This window comes from Anas platyrhynchos, chromosome 1 (genome assembly GCF_047663525.1).
Source record: "Anas platyrhynchos isolate ZD024472 breed Pekin duck chromosome 1, IASCAAS_PekinDuck_T2T, whole genome shotgun sequence".
In the NCBI taxonomy this organism is placed as follows: domain Eukaryota; kingdom Metazoa; phylum Chordata; class Aves; order Anseriformes; family Anatidae; genus Anas; species Anas platyrhynchos.
In genome coordinates, this window is record NC_092587.1 from 47317142 (window position 1) to 47335604 (window position 18463).

At 45.1% G+C, this 18463-nt stretch overlaps 1 protein-coding gene and 2 long non-coding RNA genes across 3 annotated transcripts in view; all 3 read right to left on the minus strand.

Moving 5' to 3' along the window:
- Window positions 1-6826, minus strand: part of PLXNC1 (plexin C1) — a 69807-nt gene extending 62981 nt beyond the window's left edge. The window contains exon 1 of the mRNA XM_027452022.3: window positions 5600-6826. Within this exon, the coding sequence (XP_027307823.1) occupies window positions 5600-6547 (948 nt within the window). The 5' untranslated portion in view covers window positions 6548-6826. The remainder of the gene's footprint in view (window positions 1-5599) is intronic.
- LOC119715665 (uncharacterized) lies at window positions 2812-5589 on the minus strand. Its single transcript, XR_005262953.2, has 2 exons — window positions 4932-5589; window positions 2812-4854 (listed from the first exon to the last, which is right to left on the minus strand). It is a non-coding gene; the product is annotated as an uncharacterized lncRNA (long non-coding RNA).
- A 2167-nt stretch (window positions 6827-8993) lies between the features above and the next one.
- LOC101803416 (uncharacterized) lies at window positions 8994-17405 on the minus strand. Its single transcript, XR_216756.6, has 4 exons — window positions 17301-17405; window positions 16920-17104; window positions 13989-16249; window positions 8994-10600 (listed from the first exon to the last, which is right to left on the minus strand). It is a non-coding gene; the product is annotated as an uncharacterized lncRNA (long non-coding RNA).
- Window positions 17406-18463: the final 1058 nt, after the last annotated feature.

Genomic DNA, 18463 nt, shown 5'->3' on the forward strand with positions numbered 1-18463 from the left:
CAGGGAACTGGTTAGTGGGAAAGGATTAAGCCACGGGTCTTTTAAGAAATCTCAACTTACAGAATTTCTAGGGACCAGATGGGATCCGTAGGAAGATGCTGAAAGAGTGATGTTACCGCAAGGTCATTCTCTCATACTTCAGAGATTGTGGAGAGCAGAGTAAGTCTCCAACAACCGAAGAAAGGCAAACATTGCAACCCATCTTCAAAAAGGACAGTGGATGTCATTTACTTTAACTTTAGCAGGCTCTTGACACCAGCCTTTTTGTATCCAAGTTGAGATGTTGAAGGCTATACAGCAGGACTAAGGGATGGGTCAAAAACTTGATGGATCATCAGGCTCAAGGAGCATCAGTTAATGGTTTGTACTCTACCTACAGATTAGTTATGGGTAGAATTCCTCAGGGAACCTACCCTGGGACATGTCCTACTCAATATCTTTATCAAGAACATGGAGAAATACACGGTGTCAGAGGGACAGGAGATGCGCAGCCAAACTCTTTAGTGAGGTGCATGCAGGACAACAAGCAATAATGTCCACAAACTGAAAAAGGGGAGGTTTCCTGTGGATATGACACTTTAAACAAGAAAAATCCTGATGAGGAGAATTTTGCAGAATAGGTAGTGCAGTTTCTATCCATGGAGTTTTCAAGATCCAACAGAACAAAGCCCGGTGCAACCCTGTCTGATCTCGGAGCTGACCCATGCAGGAAGCTGAACTGGAGACCTCCTCTGAAGCTCTTTCCAACCTGAATGACTCTCTGGTCCCAAGGAAGCAAGTCCTCTGTTCAGGAGTCCCCAGGCCCCCAAAATTTCTCACTCAGAACACCTCGTGAAGCCAGACGACAAAAGCAACTCTTCTCCTTACTGGTAATATGAGAATTTAGAAGCCTCATGTGGCTTACTTCCCACACCAAACATGGGCAAACCGAAACTGGAAATTCACTGCAACTGGGCAGAAATATTCACTCTAGAAATGTTAATTCGATAAGTCTGTCAAACATCAGATGAAATACTAGCAGCCTGGTAATACACAGGAGATGACTTTACTACTGGAAAGTTAATTACAGGGTCAATTTTTGATACCAAATGATATTTACAAGCCTGTAAATCTCTCCTTAAATAAAAGATCATGAATCTTTTGGAATGAGTTACCAGACAAATTCAAATGTCATTCCTGCAAATTAATGGCCAGGATTAAACTGATGCAACTCCGGTGACTTCAACACCTGAATCTACCAGCTAAGATTTGTCCCAGGGTTACAAATTATGCTCGATAAATTAAGGAGCACATACCGACTCACATACTTAGCACCCACTGAATAACGCAAAAATTCAAAGAACAGGCTGTTATGTATCCTTACTTGCATTAAATAGCAGATGAAAATTCAACAGAAATATCTTATCATTTAGCAACCGTCTCAGCCAATTTTCATTTTTTAGGATTTTCTCCCTCAAATATTGCAGAGCCCTTTCCTTCCCATGCAACTTTTTTCAACTGCAACTCTAATTTCCAGATTTCTCATTACAGTTAGATAATTTCCTGCAACTCTCTCCTGTTGATGTTACTTCATTTGAGCACTTTTCCAATACATCTGCTTATCTGTGATCCACAAGATCCTTAGATCTCTGGGAGAGATCTGAAATTCTAGTAGCTCCTGTTCAGCCACGGAACAACAGAAGCAAAGCCCTTCTTAAAGCTCGTGAGTTTCTGGAACAAGTTTGTGAAAGATTCCAGCATGCCTTGTATTTCCTGGCTAAGGAGCTTCTACTTCATAATTATGATCCACCAAAAATGTTTGTTAGTGCTCAGTCACACTTCTGAAAAGAAACTGAGAAAAAGATTTGGCAACTTCAGATGTAATGACTATGGAAATCGTGAAGATGATGTACTTATGTACACATAGTTTACGCTATCAAGTTCAATAACATACACCTCAACAGTGTACATAAGCAGATATACTCAAAATGAAGAGATATGGATAAGAGGAAAACAAGTTGAATATAAAATTGCAAAATATTTTCACAGTTTCATCGAAGACGTCACTTTTCTCTTGCTTGTTACAGATCATGTTTCTGGAAATAACAATGTTGCATACATCCAGAATAAACACAGCCAAGTAGGACAAAATGCTCTGTGAATTGCATCTCTCACATACTGCAAGAAATTAAGCGAAATTAGCTTCTTCTCATAAGCAGAGATTCCAAAGAATTTGTAGGAGTCAAATAGTTTTTGACACAGCTGGTAAGCAAAGATCTTAAAAATTACGGATTTTGAATGACAGGATCAAATCCAGCATCAAATCTTACTGCAAATGTCAACGCTGGCCTAAGTCGTGGTCCGAGACCAGAGACCACACACCTACCGTGAGCTCCTGCAGGAGGGTAAGCAGTTTGGCACCAATCCAGGGAGGTACTCAAGTTCACACTTAACCTTAAATGCATGGACATCTCCCCTGAAGATGACAGAACTACTCATATGCCTAATGTTAAATATGCCCTTAAGTGCTTTACTGGGATAGGGCCAGAGGGCTCGGTACCTTACAGGAATGAGCTCACGGTGGGGCGTGCAGCAATAGCACGGCAGGGACATCAGGAGCACAAACACCTCTGGGTGAGCCCCTCTTGCAGTGTGCCATTCAGAATCACAGTGCCAACACAGTGCAAGCACAAGCAGCCGCGTGGGTACAGAGAGGGATGAGGATGTCTTGCCTAAGAGTAATCAGAGTAATTACAGAAATGTGAGGAATGACAGGATCGGAAGGAAGATAAACTGCCACCGATCCCTAACATACTCTCACTAAAAACCATATTTCTGCAGTGAGGAAATTGTATTTGCAGTCCCTACACAAACTGACAGGCCGTGTCCGTGCACACACACCTCATCACATCATGTCCGAGCTCGACAGTTCAAGTGCACCCAGCAAAGGCAATTAAGACCCGCAGCACACTACAGCGCCTAACATCTTCAACACAAACATCAGGATCATGTTTGACAAGGTCCACCAGCCACAGACACCATCCAGGTCTTGAACTCCAGGTGATCATCATGTTATAACACACTCTTTTCCTCTGTCCCAACACCGTCTTCAAAAGACTGGACACAGAGGCACATGTAAGCACTGCTGCTTGTCTACACACCCCCTACATCACGCTCCCGATGCTCTGTGCTCCAAAGCCACCCTTTCTGGCCACAGCCCGTGCCAGGGATGGCACACAACTTCCTCGCATGCTGCGTGCTGTCTGACGTGCTGCGTGCTATCTCCCTGCCAGCTCCTTACTCTGCACGCTTCTGAGTCAGCGAAGGGTATGTTCCACTTTCACAGGGACTCACGATTTGGTGAGAGACAGTAGAAGGATCTGGACTCAAACAACCCAGAAGCAGCAGCATATGGGCCTGTCATCTACAAAAGCATTCTGCATTAGCCTAGCCTAACCTTCTGTACTATAAAAAACATATTACAGCTGAACTAGATGCATTTATTTATATGTTTATAAACTATAAGCACATATCATTAGCTTAAAAAAGGGAACACAGTTAGTCATGTAACGCTACAGGTCGTATTACTACACAACACCCCGATGTCCTGTGATCACACAAAATATTAAAATACCATTATCCCATCGGTGGTAAACTGCACTGTTGTGCCAAAATACCATGATTAATGACATCACTGTAGTTAGGGACATAATATCAGGCAATCACTTTGGTCCTTTTTAATGTTGGGATTCTTCAGCACTGTGCCCAAATATAACATACATTTCCAGGAGGGAGACAAGATTTTTGGGTTATGAAAGTAACTTTGGAGTAACAGGAGTCCAATGTAAATCAGACAGATCCTTTGATCTGTCTGATCAGTGGATCACTGATTTTTCGTATTCAGCCATTTGGATGTGATGGAGAGAGGAGACTGAAAGGAGCACAGCTCAGGGAGGTATCTGCCTCACCTGACATGTGCAACCTTACCCTGTGAATTCCCAGGGACTCCTCTGGAACTTGTAGCACGGGGCTTTGAAAAGTGCTTATAAAGGATCTGCTGCCCAGGGAAATTTCATTTTTCTGCTTCTGCATGCTCAGAAAGCACCTTCTGAAGAAAACCCATGAGTAATTAGAAATAAGGAATACAAATTGCAAATCCAACTAGCAAGCAGATATTTGGGGATGAGGATGAGACTTCCGATTCATTCAGCAAGTTTGCCTTGTGAGAGCACCATAATCACGCACTAAGTTACAAATTGGCACTGGATATCAGAGAACTGGCTCTGGCTCTGTTGTGAGAGTTTCACTATTTACTTCAGCACAGTTGTTTCACCCACATGGTGAAATGGGTGTTCCCATTCATAATGACATCCTCTGACACTGGCAGTGGTGTTGCAATTCAGCAGGGAATTGAGCAGAATGAATCATATGTGCCCTCTGGTAGCTTTTATTTGGAAGAATCTCGGCACTCTGCTTTGCTGTGGGCTACATTTTGTCGCCCAGGAGAGACTACTACACTTCTTTCAAGGAGTTTCCAGCAAACTCCTGTCATAACAGTGTAAGGATTCAGGGGTTAAGCTGCAGACTCCATGGATGGCTCTGGAGCTGCAAAAAGATACGGCTTGCTTTACGATGGCTTGCTCGATCCCCTGTGGTTCTCCCTGGTACTTTTCAGCATTGTTCCTTTTTCCACAGCTCTGAAAAGACTCTGAGTGTGACTTGAAAGCATGGATGGGCCTTGCAAAAGCACCTTCTCGTCCTGAATTACATTTTTAGCTTCCCGAATTTCCTTTTTAGTTTGTTTCTTTACTAGCTGCCAAGGCCACAGCAAAGCAGGTAGCCTTGCCCACCCTCTCTCCGTGTGCACAGGCCACCCTACAAAAGAGGAAGGAGTTCACCAGACAGTGGTACAGAAAGAGCTGACCAGGGGATCTCCATGGGGTACCGCTTACCTCTGAAAATGTAACCACTGAGACAACAAAGACACACTGGCTACTGCTGACTGCTGTGCGTGCTTGTCTGGGGGGCTTGCGGGCCCTCTTGAGCAAGGCCAGTCCCGGGAGGTCTGGAGAACACCCGCCACCGAGCAAGCAAGCATAAATAACTCGTGAGCAATGGGCATAACAACAAGCACAGCCCAGTGCACAGGAGTCAAACTGATGGGCTTTTTTTCCATTTCTGATGTAGCTGCAATGACACGAGATGTGAATGCACAGAATAAGGTAGGAGATGCTTTATCTAGGCTCTGTGGAAAATACAATGAGGTATGACTAATTCTTGGCAGAAAAGGGCGCACTGAGCGAACAGCCCGAGTCTTGAGCCTGACCCAGCATGCCCTCAGGTGTTCCCTCAGACACATCCTTCCTGAGACATAGCTGGGAAGGACGCTCCAGGATCTGCTAAGGGATCATCTCTGTAGAAACAGAAAGCACCGCACAGATCTTCAGGGCTGCCGGCGCCAGGGCTGATGCGCAAAGCCGAGCACGGCTCTGAAGTTCCCCTGAACTTCGCTCGCCTTTGGGTCCCCTCACCGGGGACAGCCCTTGAGTCATGCACAGCAGCACCAGCGACAAGACCGGCATGCAGGGCGAAAGCTTAGCAAAACCCCGGGCAGACTTACGCAGTGGTTCTCGTTGACGGCGAAGTGCGTGGAGGCGCAGGCTTGCTCCCTCATCTCCTCCATCCCGAAGATGCAGACGGCGGTGGCGTTCCAGGTCTTGGTGCTGTGGCTGTGGTTGAAGACGCCCACCCACCAGCCCTTGGCGCCCTGGCGGACGAGGCTGGAGGACACGATCAGGCTCCTGCAGCCGCAGTCCAGGTACACCTGGCCTCGCAGGGAGAAGCCGCGCTCCGAGGGCTGCAGCTGGTGCAGCACGGCCATGCTGGGCGGCTCGGGGTCCGTGCCCGACTTGGCCTTCCAGCGGTAGTAGGGGAAGAAGAGGTGGCCGCCCCACCACAGCGCGTCGACGAAGTGCAGCGGCTCCACGTGGTACTTGATGATGCCCAGCTCCTCGCTGGGCAGCAGCGAGTCCGTGGGGCGCACGGTGATGGCGGTAGTCTGGTCGGACTCGGAGGGCTCGCAGCCCTCCCTGGCCTCTCGGCGCCCGGCCGAGTAGGTGGCGGCCACCGCCAGGTACCAGGCGCCGGCCTGCTGGAACACCACGCCGGCCGTGGAGCCGCCGGGCAGGCAGCTCACCACCTCGGTGCGGTTGAAGCGCTGGCGGTAGGCCGGCCGCTCCCACACCTCGCAGCTGCCCGACGCCCGCGTCCAGCCGGCCAGCAGCACCCCGCCGCCGGGCTCCTCGTAGGGCAGCAGCAGCTTGCTGCGCACCCCGGGGGGCTCCCCGCAGCCCGAGCCCTCGGCCAGCGGCGGCACCCGGCGGCGCGGCCGCAGCTCGGGCAGCAGCTCGTACAGGCAGCTGCCGCCGGCCACCAGCACGCCGCCGCCGCTCACCTCGATGTTGTCGATGGGGGCCCCGGGCAGCTCGAACGACTGCGGGCCGCCGGCGCCCGCCAGCGCCGCCAGCAGGGCCGGCAGCAGCCAGCCCAGCCCGGCCGGCGGCGCCATGGGCGCGGGCAGCGCGGGGCTCGGCGCCGCGGGGCGCCTTCAGGCGGCGGCGGGCGGCGGGCGACGCTGCGCCATGCTGCGCCCCGGGCCGGCCGCCGCCGCCGCCGCCGCCTCCTCCTCAACCTCCTCCTCCTCGGCGGGGCGGGGAGGAGAGGAGGGGGCGCGGTGCGGGAGCGGTGGGCCGGGCTCCTCCGGGAGGGCTGCCCAGGCACCTCGCCGCCCTGCGGCGCCGCTCGCCTCGCCTCGCCTCGCCTGGCTTCTCCGCCCTCCCTCCCTGCCTCCCTTTCCTGCCGCCGCTCCCCGCCTCGCCGCGGACGAGGGGCGGGAGGCGGCCCCGCCGCCGGGCGTGCGGGGGGACGGGGAGGGGAGGGGAAGCAGAGGAGGGGGCGAGGCGGGGCGCCGAGCGCTGCCCACACCCCCGGAGCCTCGCCTCGCCTCGCCCCCGGGCGGCCCGCGGGGCTGGCACCCCCTCGGGGCACCCCCGGCAGGGCTCCGGGCCCGCAGCCCCAAGGGGGTCGCTGCCGGGGTCCGCCGGGAGCCGGCGGCCGGGGAACAAAGAGCCGCTCCGGCCGGCCCCGCCAGCCCTGCCGGGCAGGCAGGGGGCTTCTGCCACGGCTGGGCACGGAAAGGGGGCTGTGGAAGCTGGCAGAGACCCGTTTATGTCCTCCCTTTGAGGTCTGGGTGAGCATGGGCGTACAACCCATGGCCCCTTCTACTGGGAAGAGGACGCAATTCTCCAAGCCGACACCACTTTCTCTAACACCGACCCTCCATTTACACTGCTTTTGCCCCAAAGTGGCTTTACAGCAGGACAAAATAAGAACTAGAACAAACATATCCCCTGTACTAATGAGTCCAGCGCCATGTTTCCAAGTAGGAAGCACGGGGCAGTTAGCGAATTTGTGTCCTCTTTCTCCATTTCCGTACGAGAATCATTGTGCAAGAATTGCTGTCGCTCTGGTCAGCAAAAATATTTTACCAACTTGCAGCAATCAGGGGCTAGGACGCACACACCCATCAAATACAAAACCCTGCACAACTTACTTGCTTATCACAGTGACTTTGACACAAAACGTGTCAAAGATCTACAAAATGCACGGGGAGCGTGGAAGGGAATCGTTGCACGAGGATGCGAGGTGTAATGCTAACAAACACTGCCTGCAGCTCCCTGCGCGGGACTGAACTTCTTCTCATCTTGTCAGCAGGTAAACAAAGTATTACAGATCATCGTGCCGGTATCACCAAAATAGGCTGTGTACACAAACACAATTTACGCAGCTTTTCAAAGGAGGCTGAACGTGTCACACGAGTGCACCATGTGCTGCCTTGACTTGTCGTGCTCACAACTGTGAGGCTGAGGGAGAGTGAACCCACTTCAAGGGTTCTCCCACTTCACTCTCTGTGGCCAGTACCAGAGGTGCCTTGCAGGTCCTCGTCTTGCAACACTGAATTTGGTGTACACTTCCGAGAGCCACTGAAGTGGCTTTATGCTGAAACTCAGTGCATGAAGTTTTGCCCATGAGTGGCAGAGTCCCCTCAGTTCCTTTCAAAGCCATGAAGTAAAGAGGAGCTCTTGTCTTCAGCCTGTCCTTCCTGAGGTACCCAGGAGGACACCAGCAGAGCTGAGCTCCTACTGATGTTATGGAAATAGAAAGCAAGGCTATGGGTTTATTTCGTAATGTTGCTGAGTGTGATAATTCCTATTTAATGCAGAAGACCGGAAAGTGGTGCAATTAGTTTGTAATGCTCTTAGAAAAACTAAACAGAAAATGGCAGGTCATATTGCTGTACTGCCTTGGTCATTGGTCCCATAGTTGGTACAGGTATGCTATTGTTGGCTACGTTTTATTTCTCAGTCACCTCAGAAGGGGCAAACAAGGGCATCTGCCTGTTCATCTTACATTTTACAAAGCATTGCTGGCTAACTCTGGCACTCCAACCTAAATTTCTAAAAAAGCTAGGGAAGCAAAATGAGCCTCTTTCACTCCAAAGAGCTCTCTTAGACCTTCATCAATATTAGCAGAACACATCCTGAATTAACTTATGATTGCCTTTCCCACTGTGGATCAGCTGCCTAATTCCCTCCTTATTTCTGATCTGCATGCTAAATTTCTCAGCAGTTATGACTACACAGAGAATCTGACAAAATATTAGTCAATAAATGAGATTTATGTTCTTTAATTTATTTAGCTTAACTTCGATATTTTTCCTGTTTTGGAACTCCAAGCCCAATTAAGATTTGGGCTGATCAGTTTGTTTAATGCACATGGTTACCTTAGCTGGGTTCTGAAATTATTTTTTTTTCCTCAAAGGATGAATAACCTGCTGTTTATAAAGCAATAACAGGTAACATTACTCAATTATCGGTAAATTTATCAGTAAAGCATTTTATCATCAGTGTAATATTTGAAAAAACTGCACTTCTCATTCTGTAGCTAAGTTAATTTTGTAATGTAACTAAATGTTGACTAAATAAAAAGGAAATGCTGGGCAGCTTTTCAAAAATCTTTGCTGATAAGGATTCAGTTCCTCACAGAGTAACTGCATTTGACTACTGAAACTGATTTTGCAATGTTGGATTTCATTTTTTTTTTTTAAATGCATCATTTAGTCTAAAAATTACCGGCACTTTTGCATTTTTTGATGGTCTTCACAGCGAGGAAATGTCAGCTTCAAGAACAGACTCCTTTCTGACCCTCGAGGAAATTCCTACCGCTATTGCAAAAAATGAGCAATTAACTCTGAAAGGTCTGCAAATAATACAAATGAAGGTAGAGGAGATTGGCCTGAATTCATGAATCTACTAGTCATATTTGCCTACATTAAAATATTCACAGGTATTAATGCTTCCCGTATGGTGGGAGGGGGAGGGAAAGAAGGAACGAAGGGAAGGAGGGAAGGAGGAGAAGAGGGAGAGAGAGAAGAAGCAAGGAAGGAAGCAGATTTTCATCCTATTTTCATTACAAGCACTATAAAAATGTGGATAAGAAAGCAGGCAGCCCCTATTGTGTAACTAAAATGCAGTTTTTAAGTCACATTATTTGTTTTCTTTTCAAATGTATTTTGAGATACAGTAGCAATGTTACAGAGAAGGAACTGAGGAGTACACACAGGAAAGATAGTTTGCTCTTCTGTGTGTTTGAAAATGCTCGTAATCAAAACCAAGATGACACTGAGAAAGTTGATTTTGTGTCAGAAACACAACCAGGGAACCTTTGTTCTAGATGACCTGTGCCTCAAGCTTCCTACGTAACACTGGACAAGAAAAATCTCTCTCTGAACCCCCTGTTTCTCTGCTGTGTTTATGAGAGAAATAAAATTAGTTAGATTTCAAGGAAACTCCATGGATCAACATTAGGAAAGGCACTACATAAACGGGAAATAAAATTACAGGATTACAGGAAGGCACACTTGCAATACAGATAACATCACAAGTGAAAACAACTTAATGTTTTTTATGCTTAGCTTATCATAACTTCCACGTCTGATATGTATCAACTGCTATGTTTTACCTAGAACGTATTTATTTTATTTTATTTTATTTTATTTTATTTTATTTTATTTTATTTTATTTTATTTTATTTTATTTTATTTTATTTTATTTTATTTTATTTTATTATGTTTGTACCTCGGCATCCAACAAAATAATGTCTCCATGAAGTAACTGCAAAGCAAGAGAGCTGAACAAGATCGGTCTCTTTTTTCCCTCCCCAGCTGGTAGGGTCCATCAGCAGCTTGACCAGGCTTGTCCCACAGCTGCAGCTGAACAGTGACTGGATGGTACTGGCCAAACACTGGTAACACACCTGAAACTTGTATTTTCTTCTGTATTTGCATCTACTGTTTGGATGCACACAAAAAGGACACAGCACACAAGGAATTCTGGACACAGAGCTTTGTCCACAGCCCGCTGGGGATGGGTTTAGTGTGTCAGTGTAATTTCCCAACATCCAAGGCAATGCAGAATAAGAAAGGCACAAAGGTGTCACAAAACCATGGTAGGCTCCTCCATCCTCTGTAGGCACGTTTGTTATTTCATTCTTCTGGTGCTGCCTATCAATGAAGGCAAAAAAAAAAAAACAAAAAACAAAAAACAACAAACAAACAAACAAACAAACATGAATTTGAATAAAAGGGGCCAGGGTTTGGGTGAAGGAAGAGTGTTGTGAGTATGACAAGTGAAAATCAAGTGAGAATATGTCCTGGTTTCAGCTAGCATAGAGTTAGTTTTCCTCCTGGTAGCTGGTAGGGTGCTGTGTTTGGGATTTAGGATGAGAAAAATGTTGATAACACACTGATGGTTTAATTGCTGCAGAGCAGTGCTTACACCAAGCCAAGGACTTCTCAGCTTCTCGCTCTGCCCTGCCGGCGGGAGGTTGGGGGTGCAGCAGGAGCTGGGAGGGGACAGAGCCAGGACAGCTGATACAAAATGGTCAAAGGGATGTCCCGTACCTTATGGAGTCATGCTGAAAAATTAATATGGGGGGGCTGGCAGGGGTGGAGGGACCACTGCTTGGGCATAGGCTGGGTGTCGGTCAGTGGGTGGTGAGCAAGTGCACTGTGCATCACTTGTTTGTACATGTTATTATTATTAGTAGTGTTATCAATATTATTATTATTATTCCTCCTTTTCTGTCCTAATAAACTGTCTTTGTCTCAACTCACGAGCTTTCATTTCTTTCGATTCTCTCCCCGATCCCACAGAGGGAGGGGGAAGGGTGACCTAACGGCTGTGTGGTGCTGAGCTGCCAGCCCAGTTAAACCACAAGAGAGTGTAAGGGTAACGCTGAGGATTACTGAGGGAAAGAGGGTGAACCACGAAGGACAAGAAAGGATGTGAGCCGGATGGGAGCAAGGGATCAATATCTTTTTAGATAAGTGAGATCAGAGGGTAGATAAAACTGAAGAAGAGGCCGATAACAGTCTGCTGTTATATATGCTGTTACAACTCCTTGGGGACCTGCGTGGGGTGGTGTAACCACCAGCAAAAAGTCTATGGTCTCCAGGTAAACTGTTGCTTCGCAGGGTCCCACTAATGCATCTGAGCTCCTTGCCCAGGGACGTACACCCTTCTGATGAACAGCGTGTGACCCTGGGCAATGCCGTGCCAGCAGAGTGCTCCGGGTGCAGATAATGCTTCGCTTCACGGGACTGGCATGATGCAAACAGAAGGCTCGCCCTCCAGCTAACTGTGGCTGGAAATGTAGAGATAAGCTCTGACTATCAGCATGTGGTCCTAGAAAGTACTTTTAACAGGAGCAGTAACCGCAGAGAGCAACACTGCTCTCAGTGTGGAACTTGTTAACTTTATGGCAGGGGGTGTGTGACATGGAAACCTGCGGGAATTTATGACCCAGAGGGCTCCTTCCAGTGCTTCGTTCTTATGCCATACTTGCCAGCAAGGGTGGTGATGGGATGAGTTACCTCTCGTAGCACAGATGCTTTCAAGAGTGACCCAAGCTCTTGATCAGGCTGTCTTTAGAAAGTGATAATGATCATGCAGTGCAAGTGGCTAAGATTTATAGCAGGGTTTGAACCAGTAGCGACTTTGATGAAATGAGGAAACAGAAAATGCTTTGTGATGTGTCCCTTCCTGTGTGAGCCCGAATACAAAACCTCCATATTGCCAGTTCCTCAGTGTCAGACAAACATGCCCTGAGTAAAAGCAGAACAGATGTCATCTGCCACATCTAGCTGCTCCAGCAGAAAAGAAATATTATCACAAACCTGTTGCAAACTCCTTTAATTCTTCCCCTGGCAGGACTTACCGACTCTTGACACCTGCAGAGCAGATACTCTGCTGAGAGCTTACCAAACAGTTTCAAACAAAATCTGCTGGATCATCATGTTTGCTATTTAGCTGTCTAAACCACCCCATCTGACCCATCTGATCCAAATAAGACAGATAGAGGGGAGGTTGTGCAAGTTTTTCTGCTGCCAGATCTGGAGGGCTGATAAATTCAAGAAAAGGGTTGTGCTGATAAACAGCTGCGTATGGGCCGAGCAGTGGCAAAGGAAATGGTGGCCATCCCCTGAAGAGTGCGGGTAAATCTCTGGTATCTGCTGATATAAAGTGAGGCTGAGCAAGAGGCACACATCCCTCTCACAGACACCATGACTGTTTCTTAACTTACCTTTATATTAAAGACTCATTAGCTCTCATTAAAAGTACCCCAGCATGAAAACACCAAAACCTCTGTGTTCATCAGCACAGACGGTTGCAGTGATTTTCTGCCTAAATATTTTCGCATCTCTGGTGCTCTTTCCTTGTTCAGTTTTGTCCTCACCCCACTCATAACAAACATTACAGATTCATAAACAATATCTAATAGATAACTCTAGCAATAGTTTTTTTTTTTTTCTTAAATACAGCTTTATCACCTGTTTTCAAGAAATTTTCACCTAGCAGAGTTTGAAAAGCTTGTGTCATTCCATTAACAAGAACCTTCAAGTCCTAGAAAGTCTTAAAAGGCATGCTAAAATTCATCCATCAAATTTATTTCAAATTAAAATCACAATTCTCACTTGGAGTTAAAAAAAAAAAAAAGTGCTCAAAATTGAAAAATAAAATACTGTAATCTTCCTCAGAGTTAAACTAAATGAATGACTGCTTTGGAGTCATTTCCATTTTAGTTACAGAATTGGTGCTTCAGCACTGTAACACTGACATTTTTTCCTTTACTTCCAGTATGTGGACTAAAAGAAGACAGAGTACTGAGCCTTCTTCTCTGGCATGCATCCTCTTTGGACTAGCATCCTCCATGATCTCTTGTGTGCCAGAAATGACAGTGCCCTCCGCATGCTCTCCTCCTTGAGCCTGGGAGCCCTCCCATCCCAGCCTTGCTTGGTGCTAACTGTGGGAGACAGCCCTTCTGAAACACTGAGTGGGGCAGCCAGCCACTGTTGGGTGTTCTGCCCTCTGCAGACCCATTCCAACATGTTAAAATATTTATCTGCATCAGAGAGAGGCTCAACCTGCCTGCAGAACGGCATCTTGGGTTTTTATTTTATAATTAAACACGTAAACAACATGCCAGTGCTAGATAGATTAAGATACATGGAATTAAAGTTGATTTCAGAATAGAAATCATTTTTTTTTCTTTTTCCAAATGCTTGTTCATTTAAGGGACTGTTTAACTAAGCATCTATTTAAATAGGTAGCTACCTCTCCTAGCATTCTGACCTCCAAATTTTGAAATATTGCTGGCGAGAGAAAGAAAAATAACGGTGTCATTTCCCAAAGTTAAAGGTCTACTTCACAGCAATTATGCTGTGAAATTAATGACTTGCCAGCAAAAAAGAACTTCACAACTCGCTGTGCATAAGAAGGCAATGAGTGATGCTAGCTCCACTTGGAGGGTAAGCTGAAAACTTTTCTGGAGTTCCTGACCAGCCTTGATCTCTCACTGCTGGTGCTTGACCTTTCCAGATACATTCTCACCTCGCTGTCTCCATGGCTGGTTTTTGGGACCACATCTTCAAGGAAAGGTGAAAGTTGACACAAGTTCAGCTCATTAATCATCATTCTGGCAATAGCTTATCAGCTATCTCAGTCTCACTTCCCCCTTTTTCCTTGTGTTTGGAGACTTTTGCATGGAAACAGGATGTCAGGGGCTGACGAACTAGTCCAATGCTTCAGGATGTTCATTGCCCAAAGGCTGCACTCTGCAAGCTGATATTGTTTTCTTCTGTGGTCATCTAAGAGGAGTCAAAGAGAGAACAGAGGGCTAGACAAACTTGGCATGTAAAAAAAAAAAAAAAATCTATAGAGAATGCTGTTTGGTGTATTCTAGGTATCTGCAGTCTTTTACTGGCCATTTTTAAAAACAGTATCGACATGACAGGAGTGCTTAGTTTGTCTTTTCACCATTTTAATGAAAGTCTAATTAATTAAGTTAGCTGAATTAATTAAGCTAGTGAAATTAACGTAGACAGCTTTCAGTTTTGTGTCCAGAGGCTACAAACACAGTTTCTGCCAAATTATCTCCTCAGTAGTTACACTCTGGGCTGATAGAAAGACCCAAGATATACAATACCTTTGCCACTCAAGAACAGTGGAATTAAGCATTTTAATTAGGATCATAATTGTTTTTAATTAGTGCCGTGCACTAGATGGAAGAGTTTGCCTTTCCTTGAATGCTGTTGAACAGTGGTGTCTCTGAAGAAATGGGGCAATCCCTTTAATTTGATAGGATTTTGTTTGATTTTTTTTTTCTTTCTTCTGATGTGTTCCTTCACTGTGTTAATTCTGAGGACCTGATTGAATTGTCATTGTCTCTGATGGTTCACCAGTAAATTTAACCAAAAGGTAAATGCAGAAGAGCTAGCATTTGGTGGTTGTATCACCGGAATACCATTTGGAAAGCCTGTCTCCAATCTTTTTATTGTTTCTTTCTTTCTCTCTTTCTCTCTCTCTCTCTTTCTTTCTGTCTTTCTTTCTTTCTCTCTCTTTCTTTTTCTTTCTTTCTTTCTTTCTTTCTTTCTTTCTTTCTTTCTTTCTTTCTTTCTTTCTTTCTTTCTTTCTTTCTTTCGTTCTTTCGTTCTTTCGTTCTTTCGTTCTTTCGTTCTTTCGTTCTTTCGTTCTTTCTTTCTTTCTCCCTCTCTCTCTTTCTCTTCCTTCCTTCCTTCCTTCCTTCCTTCCTTCCTTCCTTCCTTCCTTCCTTCCTTCCTTCCTTCCTTCCTTCCTTCCTTCCTTCCTTCCTTCCTTCCTTCCTTCCTTCCTTCCTTCCTTCCTTCCTTCCTTCTCTCTTGCTCTTTTGACTTCTCTCTCTGTCTTTCTCTCTCTCTTTCTTTTTCTTTTATTTTTTTTTCCATTTTCCACTCCCTTGCTTTCTCTTTCTCTCTCCCTCTTTTTTTCTTTCTTTCTCCTCTTATTTATCCCTTAACCACCCCATCTTTCAGGTACCTTTTTCTTCATGTTCCTAAAAATGCTGCATGCTCCTTCACAAATTCCCACTCCTGTGGAAGTGGCTTACACCATGGTGTATGACCATATTTCTACAGACTCCCCTTCATTCCTCTCCTTTCAGTCTGGGATGTTCATTGCAAGTTCTGGGCAACAGTTCTGTGTTGCATGCCCTATTTTGTCTCTTTCTTGAATAAAATCCACATTGTGAATGTGAGGTCAGAGCATCTAGTTTGTCAGAGGAAAAATAGGAACAGCAGATTCTTTTCCTGAATGAAGATCAGTGGAAGCAAGAAAGCCTGGGATATATGAGATCACTTTGCTTCCCCGTTATAAGAGCCATTGAGCTTATTTGTTATCTGCAGAAATAGCTTACCTCTTCTGTTACCTCTTCTGTTACAAATATCTGTGGCATTCCTCATTGTCCACATATACATTGAGGATGCTCTGTGTTCCTCATATCCTCTATACCCTCTAACTTTAGCAACTCACCAGGGAACCTACCAGATGACTTCCTATCCAAACCACCCTCTAGGTATGACACCACTTATATAGAATTAAATATTTACTGTACAGTTTGCAGCTAAACTTAAATTACTGAGGCACATCATGCTTTAAAACCTTCCATGACTTAATCTATGTGAAAGGATACTGGATATCTTTTCCTTTTTGGAGGAACAGTATATTGCTTTTAGTACTCTAGTTGAAATACAACAGAGACAGGTCCTCAGCTGGTATAAAATGTCGCAAGTCTGCTGTGGTTAATGAAGCAACAGCAGTTTATCCCAAAGGAGGATCTGAAACAGAGGAGAATATTTAGTCTGAATTAAAAGAAAAAAGCTAGAAGTTTGTTAGTCTGCAAAATCAATGCCTGAAAGATTATAGTGTTTTCTATAAGTCCATATTCTCTATCTACTTATTACTTTATCTCATAATATCTATATTCATCAGTTCACCAAATAATGCATCGAGCCTCATCCCATTCAAATAATCCTCCAGGTAATATGATGTTAAGCCAAAATCTACTTGGGAAAAATGCCACTCTGTAATAGGATAAGGTAATAAAGATCCAGAAACTAAGAGCTTATCCTGATCCAACATTTACCATGGTAAGTAGTACTGTTTTTCTGTACGTGCATTTCTGTTAAGTATTTCTATGAAATCCAACATGTACTGAAAGCCTTTGAATCATCACTGTGTTAAAAAAAAATAATAATAGGCATAGACAATTAGCTCTGGATTCAAAAAGTCTGTTCAAGAATTAGATCTGTTACAGAAATATGTGAAGGCCAGACAGTGGCTCTAAGAGCAAAACAAGAAGCTTGCTTCTTACAGAGGGATTAACATAGTTTGCCAGCCCAGATTAGTCTCCTCCTTTGGAAGAGGAGCAGTAAATAATTTTTCTCCCTTTTCAAGGTACTTAGAGTTTCTTAATCCACACAAAGGTAAAATACTTTTAGAAAATACCTCATAGGTAATGCAGCTCAGAAAAAAAGTAGGTTGGTATACGTTGGTATAAGAGCTGTGTTCAAAAGTCTCCTGGGGTTATTGTTTGCTGTGAGCGCTGGCAGGCACCAGGCTGGGAGGGGCTTCAAGCATTTTGGAGGATAGGATTATAATGCAGAATGATCTTCACAAATTGGAGAGGTAGCCTGGGGGAAAAATAGAATAAAATTTAATAAGGGGCTAAAAAAACACATAATTTTTTTTTTGGCTGTAATACTTGAAAGACATGGCTTGAAAGATGGCTCGAAAGATGATTCAAGTTCCTTGAAAGTATAATGTTCAGCACATAGCTGAGACAACCAGCGCTGCAGGCACAAGACTGGGAGAAACAAGGTAACTCACTGTTTTACAGGAAAGGATCCACAGGGTATCTTATCACAAGCTGGAACATGAGTCAACAGTGTCATGCTTCTGTGAAAAATCACTTGTAGAGGAAAATTCTGCATAAGCAGGAATATTGCCTGCAAGAGTGTGAAGCAATCCTTCCGCTCTGCTCAGCAGTGGCAAGGCTGCCGCTGAAGGCTTGCCTCCACGTTTGGGCATCACCCTCCGTGGGTGAGCAGAACCAGTGGGGAGCAACACAAACAGCAATGGGCCTTTGAAGACAGGATTGGGTTAATTAAAATTGGTTTTAATTGATTTTTCTCCAGAGAGAGAGAGAAAAAGATAAATTGAGAGGGGTTGCTAGGATCTTCAACAGGAAAGGAAACTGTTTGTTCCCCATGTCCGCGGTTGGTTGCATCACAGGAAAACTACAGCAAGGTTCAAGTCTGACATTAGGAAACACCAGTAAAGGGAAGTCTCACAGAGCTGACCACTAGAAAGTGTTTAAGAAAGTAAATCTTAGTCAGGAAAAACAGATTTGGTCTTGCCTGTGTGGTTCACCAGGATCCCACCAGGTCAGATAAGTGTCCTGACTCCATCTTGCTGAAAATAACTGGACCTGAGCAGGCAAGACAACGAAGAATCGTAGGAGGGAGATATGCGTAAGTGTATAGTGATGACACCATGTATTGGGGAAGATGTGTTTTGCATTTGTGTTTGCTGTCTCCATCCCAAACTCAAGCTAATAAAATTTGGTATGATGTTAGGATGTTATTTGCTTCTAACTCTAAAGCTTTATTAGTCCCCTGTATTTTTATTTCCTTCTCCTCCTTCAATTTTTATTTATTTATTTTTTTTTCTCCCACTGGGGAGAAATGGGGAAGGGTTTCTCACTCTTTAATCCTATTTTTTTTTTTTTAATTATTTTTACAGGGATTAGGAAAGGACTCTGGCAAATCTGCGTGAGGATGATGACCTCTTCATTATCACTGTGGAAAAGGGGAAGATCCCTGCTAAGCTTGAGCAAGGCGAAATGAGGGCAAAATTTTGCAGACTGAACATTTTCAAAGCATAGTCTAGAAAAACTGAGGAGAAAATATCTCACTAATAAATATTTATTAAAAGTAGAAAAATTGCCTCAGCTGTGAAAGACAACTATTACTGAAGCATGAAAAAAGGAT